Genomic DNA, 12,184 nt, shown 5'->3' with positions numbered 1-12,184 from the left:
ATCTCTCACTGTACTGATCTGTGTGCTGGATTATTTTGAATATTTTGCCTCCTTTTCGTCTTTTGAAACTATCTGGAGTACTACACTTGTGACAAATAAAGTATTTATTCAACACAAGCAAACAATAAGAATACTGATCCATTAGAACTAAGGCTTCAAGCTTCATAAATTCTATTCCTTCTTCTAATGTTTTTGCCTTATACCTTTTGCCAGCTCCAGAGTGAGCAGAAAGACTGCTGGTATGGCTTTTGCTGCAACCTGAATGGTGTCGTCACCCCTTCCATAACAAAAAATTACTCCCACATGGCCCTGCTACCTGTAGAAAGGATATCTGTGGTGATGAGAATTCCCTTGCCCATTATGCTGAAGGTCTCATTAAGGCCTTCACAAACAGGCACTAACATTCTCTGCAGTGATGAGAATTCTTTTATCCACTATGCTGAAGGTCTCCCTAAGGTCTTTACAGACAGGCACTAACCCCCAGACCTATTCCACAAACAGATTTCCCATAGCATATTCTCACACACCACTAATCCTTCTCCATCCCAAATAACTAGCTGCAAAGGTGCATCATCCATGTTACCCTAGATTGGAGCAACTGAATCATATCCCTCACCCTTCACCAGGGAGTTGATTCTCTAGCGTCATGTCCAGAAATGTAGTAGTAGTAGTAGTAGTAGTAGTAGTAGTAGCTTTATTCATCTGTGAATCTCTTTTTACAAGGATATAGGACATGTCAAAGAATTTACAAGTTTAGATCAATTTAAAATAAACTAATTTGTGTACACATATATTTACAGACTTCTAGTTAGACATAATCATTAGATTTACTCCTGGTATACAATACTTTTTTTACAAATAACTTATTAAATAAAGTAATGCCACACCGTTCACTCATATCTCACTATCAGTCACTGCACGCACTATACACACATTGTTTCATAACACTTCACTCATTACACACACACACACACACACACACACACACACACACACACACACACACACACTGATGATCTCTGTGCCACTCTTTCTGTACTGCAACTTCCCATTTGCTATCCTGAAAAACTGAGTTAGCAGTGCTCCATAATGAGTGAGATGTTGAGCTCAGAAAGAGGAAGAGAGTCATCCCTTCCTAGTATCCTTCCAACCCTCCCCAAAGCAGTATTCTGTCACCTAGTAAACCTACACAACATCCTAGTCAGTCACTGTCCCACTCCCACTCCCAACCCCTTGCCATAAGGGTGCTATCACTTTAGAAGACCCAGGAACAAGACTTGTCCAATCCACCCATTCAGCACATCCTACTCCAATCATGTCACAGGCTTATCCTATCCCATGAGAGGAAGGGTCACCTGTGAAAGCAGCCATGTCATAAATCATCTATGTTGCAATGACTGCACAGCATTCCATGGCCACCCGCTTGGTGTCCACCAGAATGAATATCCACCACTAAACTGTGGTCAAGAAGAAAGTTGATCATCCAGTGGCATAACTCACATTGAGCACAACGTGCTAGAGTTCAATGACTGTTTTTTAACCCATGCCATGTGTATTCTTCCCTCCAACATCAGCTTTTCTGAGCTGTGTGTGTGTGTGTGTGTGTGTGTGTGTGTGTGTGTGTGTGTGTGTGTGTGTGTGTGTGAGTGTATTTACACTCTAGCTTGTCAAAGAATTTGTTCCAAAAGCTAGTAAATTTTTATTCTCTTTTGTATGTGCCTCTTGATGACATAACACTTCTGCTATTCAGTAAGTGGCCTCCTTTACTTCAAAATATTTACATTTAAAGAACTTTCTTACATATGAATATTATAATTGCAGATTTTCAATACTGTTGTCAGGGCATATATGCGGACAAAGAAAAAAAATTCACGGATTTTTCCCGGTTAAAAATACACTTTCCCCCAGGTGAAAGTACACTCTTTCGGTGTTAAGTGACAGTATACTTTTCCTAGGAACTGTAAAACTTATCAATCCTCTGATTAGTTGAGGTTTTACACACAGGCGTAGAATTTCCTGGCACTTTAGAAAACAAAACGCAGAGGGAAAAAAAGACACTTTTTGGAATGGTCTTTGATGTGAAGCAACATGTATGCTGTATATTTTTGTATTACAAAAGTATAAATTTGAATTCCACCAAACACCACATGTTGCTTTTTGAAGCATTGTAATCAAGATTGTGATGTGCTTTTGGAAGCCTGTCATAGTTCATGTCACATGATCTTGCCAGCCGATGATGGTGGATATTCACAGCATAGGACATGTGGTGTAGTCACCCAATTGCAATATCACTGTTAAGTAGTGCAAACACACAAATAGGAAAAGTTAATTGTTTAAATTAATTTACGTATTGTTGCTACATAAAAAAATACATAAATAAATAAAAATAAAAAATTAAAATATGGTCTCAAAGTCTCAAAGATTAATAAGCTGCAAGAGAAGCTAAGCTGTTACATATAGTGTTAAAAATATGGTCTCAAAGTCTCAAAGATTAATAAGCTGCAAGAAAAGGTAAGCTGTTACATATAATGTTGATCTTTTTTGCACATGTTACATTTTAAGATATATGTGGGTCTTGCAGGAAGCGTGCAAGGGATAAGTCACTGCAGTCATGCTATCCTCTGTGCCCTTGGTGGCTCAGATGGATAGAGCATCTGCCATGTAAGCAGGAGATCCCGAGTTCCAGTCCTGGTTGGGGCACACATTTTCAGTTGTCCCCATTGAGGTATATCAACACCTGTTGGCAGCTGAGGGTTTCGATAAATTATCATTTCTTTCTAGAGAAGTTGCATGGTCATCACTGGTACCTGTTCTTTCAGAACAGTTACTGTCTTCATATAAGATACATTACACACATGTGCCACTAAAATTATTAATAATGACACAAATGTCTGATTTTCTGGGCTTGATATGCATCTGAATCATCATCCTCAAAGAGTTGATTATTAAACGAGAGTCAAATGTTCTGTGATTTAAGAAATTCATTGTACATTCTCGTACATAGTTCAGCTTGCATAAAAGGAAATTTACTTTGAAAGTAACACTTTTCAAACAACCATTTGCAATATTTTCCCACGACCTGCTACAAATAGATCTGTTTCAGCAGTTGCCATAGAGCGCCAAGTAACAGGAGTCACCACACTTTGGCAGCTATGATGATGCAGGAAGCCCGTATGTTCATACCTGTAAAAGATCTAAAATTATGTCACAAAAGAAACATGACATCAGATGTTACTCCAAGAGCATCAGAAATTTGTGAACCATACTAAAATGCATAATTCGGCTTAAAGTGCACTTTTGTATGTCCAGATTTGGATGTAAATATTCTTGGAGTACCAGTACTGTATTATCTCATGTTTGGTTCTTTGTTATGGCATAATATCATACATGTTAGAAGTTGAAAACATGCACTCGAAAAGCAGCAAACAGTTGACACTAGCAAATAGTGGGGAATTAAATTCATTTGTTTCAAATAAATTGACTGCCACAGGGGAACAGATTAATAAAAGCCAAATTTCTTTAGCAAACCAACAAAACTAACTTTCTGAAACTAATAACATATTTCAGCCTTCCGTAATTATGTGAATATATTTTAATTCATCTGATAGCTCCCTTCCACAGTAATCCATTTTGTATTCATTTGACGTGAAAGCAATAAACGAAGAGGAAACAGATAAATCACTATACGTAAACACGGGGCACATGCAGACTACCCACCTTCCCACTACAACTCAGACTGCTCTGCACCATCAGATCCAGACCAATGATATATTCGAACCAGTGCAATATTAGATCTAGATAGTGCCCCCCCACCCGCCAAACCATCCTACAAACGTTTGAGGTAAAAAAAAAATTGCCTTTTCAAAAATATGTTCATTTTGTAGTGCATATCTTTCTGAAAAGTCTGGTACATAAAACATATGTGTTCGAGGAAATGTAAGACATGTTACTTGGTCTTAAGTGTGCCAAAGTGCAGTGCCATGCCCCTTCACACAGCATTCTTCTATCGCACATCACTGTATTTCGCTCTGTGGAATTCAAACGTGTAATATTTTGTAATGGATGCCATCAAACTATCTTCAGGACAGTGGAAATTAAAACATCCTGTGGTGTTCTCCTGCTCCCAGTCAGTCAGTTTGACCTCCTGACCCTCTTTAAAAAAAACTCGCAATGAGATTATTTGTAACTGGGAGAACAAGTATTCTCCAGAAAATTTGCACTCCTTATTGCCTATTAGCCAATAACTTCTGTTTTCTGTGTCATAAAATTTAATGTAGAATACATAAAACCAAGTAAATCAAACAATCGAAAATCCAGGCTGGAATGTAACAATACCAGAGAAGGAAAGTGGCTCCTCCCCATATAGTGGAGATGCTGAGTCGCGATATGCACAATAAAAAGATTCACACACTCATAGCTTTCAGCCATTAAGCTTTTGTCAGCAGCAGACACACACACACACACACACACACACATCTGCAGTCTCAGAGAGCTGAAACTACACTGTGAGCAGCAGCGCCAGTGCATGAAGAGGGTAAGGAGGAGGCTGGGGTGGGGAGGGGGAGGGACAGTATGGTGGGAGTGGCGGACAGTGAAGTGTTGCAGTTTAGATGGGGTGTAGGAGAGAAGGTGCGGAGGGGGGTGGGGGCAAGTAGCAGAAAGGAGAAAAATAACAATAAAAAGAAATTAAAAGAATGAGTGTGGCGGTGAAATGACGGCTGTGTAGTGCTGGAATGGGAACAGGGAGGGGGCTGGATGGGCGAGGACAGTGACTAATGAAGGTTGAGGCCAGGAGGGTTACGGGAACTTAGGCAACAGAGTGGTCCACTTGTTTTTTGGCCACAGTTTGTCCGTGGTCATTCCTGCAGACAGACAGCTTGTTAGTTATCATGCCTACATAGAATGCAGCACAGTGGTTGCAGCTTAGCTTGTAAATCACATGACTGGTAGCCGTGCCTTTGATGGGATAGGTGTTAGTGACCGGACTGGAGTAAGTGGTGGTAGGAGGCTGTGTGGGACAGGTCTTGCATCTAGGTCTATTACAGGGTTACAGGGATATGAGCCATGCGGTAAGGGATTGGGAGCAGGGGTTGTGTAAGGATGGACGAGTATATTGTGTAGGTTTGGTGGATGGCGGAATACCACGGTAGGAGGAGTGGGAAAGTCCCGGGTATTTCCCAGATCTCCTGGTTGTCCCAGGTTGTATACACCCTGGTGGTAATATTTCAAGTGGTGTATCTTAAAAGTATAGTACTGTTTGGTAAAATTTAGTTTAAATAAATTACAAGTACCTGTTTATCGGTGATTCGAGCTAAGTGGACTGATGAACCAGCCTGACCCATACCAAATTGATATTGCTTCACACCTTGTTTTTCAACCAAATAAGGACCTGAAGTAGAAACAAAGAACTGAATGAGAAAAGATTTTGAATTTTGTACAAAACTACTTATCATACAGACACAAGTTTAGGCTCTTTTTATCGAAAATTCTGGTCTCTTGATAAGGGGGGCCTGCATTAATGGTTTTATTACATTTGTACAATCCTGTCATACCTCTGTCTCGGAAATTATGACACTGTGTTATATTGTTGTACTGTCTCACACTCATGTAGGTAAACTTCAACATTGAATGGAAGAACATAATACAGCAACTTCGGGATTTTGAATGAAAATCAGTTATAATGAGACAAACATAATTTTTAATTGACACTTGTCATAGAGCCAGATATAGTTTATAGCTACTGCAATGAACACCAATAAACAAACATAAGAGAGAAAATAACATAGATCCATTTTATAAAATAAATAAGTTTTCAAAACCAAGCATAGCAAATCATTGTCAGGTGCATGACAGAGAATACTTTCCACTGTAACACTAGGACTTCTTTCTATTCAGTTCCAGTATGGAGCATGGCAAGCCTGTTGCTTAAATGTTGTTGGATATGCCATGCTTAGTCTAATATTCAAGCATCTGCCAGTTCACATTTTTCAGCACTTCTGTGATACTCTCCCAGGAATCAAACAAACATCACCCATGCTGACTTCTATTTGCTGAAGTAAAGACAGCTGATAGCTTTACGTATTTGTTTGGTAGAAAGTAGGAAGTACTACATAAAAATAGCATCTGACCATTCATGCTGTTTTCATTTTTGCTAATATAAGTATTAACATTGTGAGTAGATTGCATTAGTTTTAACTGGTTGTTAGTATAATTTGTAGAAGTAAACTGAAACTGCTGGTCTATAAGTCTATAAGTGCCTTTCATGGCAAGCATATATGGTTACTACTTTGATGCAAACACGCTAGAGTCTGCCAAGTTTAAAGCAGCATGTTCCTATTGATACATGGACTATATATTTGTGGTGTGGTAACATGGAATGAAAAAAACTGAAGAGTTCCTGGAATTTTTTTATTCAATCCACCCTAATAAAATTCATGAAGAAATTTAAAAAAAGAGGGTCAGCTAATTTTCCTCAATGTATTAATTTTCCTCAATATATTAGTTAAGAGAAGAACAAGCAGATCCTTGGGTCATCCCTACATCAATCCATCACAATATGGTACAAAGATATTTTGTATAAAAGGTTGTTCCATAGAGTTTGAACTTGGTCAGACAAGGATAGCCTCACTGAAGAGTTACAACATTTAGAAATAGTGTTCCGAAGGAATGAGTACTCAGATTAACAAACTGAGCAGGTACTGTAGTCAATTCCAAAACCTGAGGAAGACACTGAGAATGAGAGAAAAAGAGAAGCCATAAATTTCTTTGTCTGCCTTACACTAGCTATGTTATATCAGCAAACTTCAACGGAAACATGCCAACTAGAATGTTTCTCACTGCCAACAAAGATAACAGGTTCTTTTTGTAGTACAAAGGTGATCTAGATCTGCAAAATCAGTGTGTGTATTGCATTCCATGCAAATGCGAGATGTCATGCCTAGTGCAAATTACTGGAATAGTTGAGGAGCAGTGCAACAAACATCAGTGACTGACCCTACTACATTAACCAAACAAATCATGTGTCACCAAGCACAACCTCAAATACAATCATGAAAAGAAACACAAGGAGACCAACATAGTGGTGCAAATGTTTAGTTTCTGGGGTAGCATAATCAAAGAGTCTGTTGAAATGATGATGTTAGAAAACCTAACAAAGGTGACACATCTTTGAATTTCAATAAGGCTTGGGTCTGGTACTCAATTTCTTAAGATCTCACTGGCCACTCATCCACCAGAACTAGAAATACTGAGAAAATGAGTGTTTTCTGGAATAATGACGAGTACTCTGCAAAACAATCAGTAGCATATTATGTGGCAGGCTCTAGTGGGTTGATTCTGGCTACAAATAGTGGTGCAGCACCAACTACACTTCACAGTGAGGTTGGAGTCCAATCAAAGAGTGCGCATAACAACATAGCTCACGACACCTGAGTAAGTCAGTGAAATATTGTACACAAAACTTAATCAATAAATCAGCTGTACACCTGAAAGCCCACCACTAATAGGTGGTATTTAACATACAAAAGGGCATTATGAATGATCACAAATTTGAAACTTCCTGGCAGATTAAAAATGTGTGCCCGACCGAGACTCGAACTCGGGACCTTCGCCTTTCGCGGGCAAGTGCTCTACCATGTGAGCTACCAAAGCACGACTCACACCCACTACTCACAGCTTTACTTCTGCCACTATCTCGTCTCCTACCTTCCAAACTTTACAGAAGCTCTCCTGTGAACCATGATGAACTAGCACTCCTGAAAGAAAGGGTATTGCAGAGACATGGCTTAGTCACAGCCTGGGGGATGTTTCCAGAATGAGATTTTCACTCTGCAGCGGAGTGTGCGCTGATATGAAACTTCCTGGCAGATTAAAACTGTGTGCTCGACCGAGACTCGAACGCGGGACCTTTGCCTTTCGCGGGCAAGTGCTCTACCATCTGAGCTACTGAAGCACGACTCACGACCGGTCCTCACAGCTTTACTTCTGCCAGTACCTCATCTCCTACCTTCCAAACTTTACAGAAGCTCTCCTGCGAACCATGCAGAACTAGCACTCCTGAAAGAAAGAATATTGCGGAGACATGGCTTGGCTTAGCCACAGCCTGGGGGATGTTTCCAGAATGAGATTTTCACTCTGCAACAGAGTCTGCGCTGATTAAAACTGGCAGATTAAAACTGTGTGCCTGACCGAGACTCAAACTCGGGACCTTTGCCTTTCGCGGGCAAGTGCTCTACCATCTGATCTACCGAAGCATGACTCACGCCCGGCACTCACAGCTTTACTTTTTCATATCAGCGCACACTTCACTCACAGAGTTGATAATGGTCCACTTTATGTGTTTTGTCTTCCCATTTTGTTGAGGACTACACGGTGCCATTGTCTCAAGTACTATCCTTCATTTGATAAGAGAAGCTCTTAATGTTATTGTTCAAGTATTCTGTCCTTCAATTGATCCTCAGGATCTTAAGAGTTTTGGAGAGCCTATTCAACATTGTCTGCTTGAATTCCTTGAATTGATCAAAAACATTGGATTTATTTCTCGAGAAACAGATATGATGAAAACCAGATATGTCGTCCATGAACATTACAAAATACTTTGCGCCACTCAGTTATTTGAGTTACATTGTTCCGTGTGAGTTAACGAGCATTTCCATCTCATTTAAGTATACAGCCAAACGAGTCAGCCTTCAAGTATTGTGAAATGAACCCTGTCGTCCAAGCTCGTGTGCCACAAAGAGCACAGATTCGCCATGAAAGGAGAAACTCACAGCCGTCTATTGTGCTGAATGAGGCCTTAAGTGCTGTAGTGTGCGAGTGAGAGAGACAAAGATCTACATCATAGGGAAACTCCTTAGAAGCTGTTTATGGCCAGGCAGACATAGCAGTGTTAAATATGGTGGACCTAGGGTCAGCCATAAAGGGAAACATTTATGAAAATTATTTAATTCTGTAGTAATTCAAGGAAAAAAACCACAGTAATTTTAATCCACCATCTTTCATAAATATTCATGGTGATCCCAATAAAACTTGAATATTGATGATATCTATAATAGTTTAGAATTTACTGCCAAAGTGAAATTAACAAGTTTTTTAAAAAAGAGCTGAATGATAAAATCTGAATGCTTTGATCGAGCTTAACGATCAACATCTCACATAGAAGCGCATCATTAAAATGACAAATGTTGTAAATATCAACTGTGTAACTTTATTTGTTTAAAAGATATAGTAAATTTAAATTATCAGTATTTTCAGTTAAGCACCAGCTCATCATTTCCTCCACACAAAAAAAATTAAATGATGACAGCATGACACCTTATTGAATCATTAGGTAACAGAATATTCGTTGTAAAGTCTAGTGTATAATAGTTACTTTTGTTCTTTATTTATTTATCAGTAAGCACACTGTTGCAAGGCTACTGGCCATGGCATTCAAAGCTAAGAAAGAAATTGCATTGGTTTTATGTAAAAGAATTTAACATTAATTATGTAATGGATATTATTGTTACTTTATTTAGAACTTGAGAGTGGTCAAGTTTTGATTACTTAAATATGTTAAAATGTAAAATAATGTAGAATAAGCTGTAGCCAATCAGATGGACAGCTTCAGGAAAGAGAACTGCCTTAATCAGTTGAGCAAGGATGTTCGGTGCACAGGAAATGTGGCCAGGGACGGGCAGAGAGGCAGTGCTGGTGGAGACGCAAAAGCGGACAGTCAGTCTTTAGGTAGCTAGGAAGTGAAATGACAGAAAATTTTGTGTTGTGTGGTATCACAGGACTTAGTCTCTGAGCAGAGAGCAGCTGCATGCCTTGTGTGAACCATAACTTTTCGTAATTTGTGATGAGATTGTGAATGATCAAACTGTGTCAGATGGATATGCACTTGAGTGTAAAAGTAATTCTAAATATGATCACTTTTGCTATTAATTTGCTTTCTGAATAAACATTGATCTAACCAAATCACAACTGAATGGCCTACATCATTTATGGGTCGTTAATTTAGCTCCAAATATTATTATTACTGATGTTATTGTTATATTAACATTGTATGTTTCATACAATTTTGCAAACTTGCCATGAGCCAGACAATTTAACCAAAGGGTCACAAGTGTCTAATTTAGGGTGTGTAATGTGACACATACGGTTCAACCCCTAGACAAGTTTGAGCCCAGAAATTTCAGCAAAGAGGAACCACATGTGAGCCCAAACACCTTTGGAATGTTAGCTTGCATCCACATACATCATTGTTTATAAAATCGCCAATTTCTTAATTTCTAACTTCAATTCTCTTGTTAAAAGGCAAATGGTGAGACTTTCCATATTACATGGTGAGACTTCCCATATTACAATTCAAAAAAGAATGATACCACATCACACCTACTTAGTCCGTGGATAAGATCTGTTTTGATCAAATTCACAATCAATTTGACACTTATATGACCCATATCTTTCAAGACAGGTTTTCAAGTAATTTGCGGTTGACACATTCCCATCACATTGGTTGTTTGAACAAACCTTTTCTTGTTTTATTTCTTGGGCTACGACACATTCATCATGAGAAATGCTTACATACTTATCAACAAAGCTAACCTCAGAACCTTTCATCATACAAATACCAACATAAAACACATTCTTCCTTATTTTTGGGACATACAGCACATCATCAGCTCATCCAATTCCCTTTGCTTCACATTTAGCGTTATCTCCAAGTAAAATTTCATTCTTTTGTTATTTGCAAATTTCACTGAATCATTCCTACAGAAAAAATGTGCCGCAATGCCCCATTGTGAGTAATACGAAGATCACTTATGTCAGCATACTCTTGGAAATCACTTTATCTTGTGGAACTTTTTTGCATTACCCTCCATCAGTAACAATGAATGCCTTCCCCACATAACCTCTATTTTGCTCATTATTTATCTTCTTCTTAGGATGGCAGTTTCTTTACAGATGACCTTACTTCTCACAGATATAGGTAAATTTTCCTCTCGTATTCACCTGATTCTAGTTCCTATTCAGACTCATATGCTCTTTCTTCCACCTTGAGAGAAAATAACTGCCAAGATTTTGGATGTCTCCTCCATGTCACTCAGTCATTCTTCTTAGGAAATGAGCCACTGTTGGAGTTTCAGAATCATTTGCTAATCCCCAGGCACACAGTCCAGGTCACGACTAGGGTATAGAACTTTTTCAGAAGATCTCCAAGGACCTTGGCCATGATTGCTACATAAAATCAGTGAAAAAAGTTTATATTGTGATTGTACTTTATGAAAATGACTAGTTTTGGTGCACACTTTGGCCATCTTCAGACAGCAGCATCAGCTGAAGTTGATGGTGCATAGAACAGCCAGTTGACCTCAGTCACTGAACTTGAGCAATTTCAGCGATTGAGGTCAACTGACTGCTCTACACGTAGTCAACTTCAGCTGATGGTGCTATATGAAGATGGCCTAGGTCAAAACCAGTCATTTTAATGAAGTACCATCATGATGTAGACCATTTTTCCATTGATTTCATATAGAGTACAAGATCACTGCTTCCAGAAAATGTTACTAAAAATTTTGCATGATTCCTATGTTCAACATTGTTTCACCCACATCCTTGAGTTGACTCACAATATTCAAGTTTTTTGCAATATGTTATGACACAGGATCACTCATGTTCATTTAGTACTCTTGGTGTTTTTTTGTGAGAGTGAGTTTGTTTTCTTCAGATGTTTGTTTGGGAATCACACACAATTCCTCCTGCGTTTCACAAGCAGTAGTGTACATTACCAAAAATTCTTGTTGGGAGTACTCAGTCATGGTCAAAATGCTACACATGGTGTTAGCATTGCCTTTTACCCACAGTTTTCCAGCAGACATTGTCAAGTCCTTGGGTTTTGCCCTCTGGTGGTACACCACATCTTGAACACTATGGGTGATGAACAAAGTCATAATTTGAAATTTCCATAGCTGGACATTTGATCCATCAAATGGAACAAAAAATGATACATGAGGTGACTTGTATCATATATCTAACAAAAGACATAATTAAGTTCTGTGCCAAATTTTTGCAGTTATCAAGGGCCCATAACCTATTAAAGTTTATGGGATTCAAACTCAGGCACAAGAATACCATGTAACAACTATTATACATCTTAATACAAAGCAAAGTTCACTGATGTGCAGACACACAATGAATAAAT

The 12,184-nt window shown here is 38.7% G+C and overlaps 1 protein-coding gene across 1 annotated transcript in view; it reads right to left on the bottom strand.

Moving 5' to 3' along the window:
• LOC126260591 (integrin alpha-PS5-like) overlaps nt 1-12,184 on the bottom strand; it is a 563,809-nt gene that overhangs the window by 435,975 nt on the left and 115,650 nt on the right. Inside the window, exon 5 of the mRNA XM_049957927.1 lies at nt 5,292-5,389. Within this exon, the coding sequence (XP_049813884.1) occupies nt 5,292-5,389 (98 nt within the window). The remainder of the gene's footprint in view (nt 1-5,291; nt 5,390-12,184) is intronic.

The sequence above is a fragment of the Schistocerca nitens genome, chromosome 5 (genome assembly GCF_023898315.1).
Source record: "Schistocerca nitens isolate TAMUIC-IGC-003100 chromosome 5, iqSchNite1.1, whole genome shotgun sequence".
Lineage (NCBI taxonomy): Eukaryota > Metazoa > Arthropoda > Insecta > Orthoptera > Acrididae > Schistocerca > Schistocerca nitens.
Note: the sequence above shows the minus strand (reverse complement) of the source record. Positions and strands in the feature narration are given on the sequence as shown.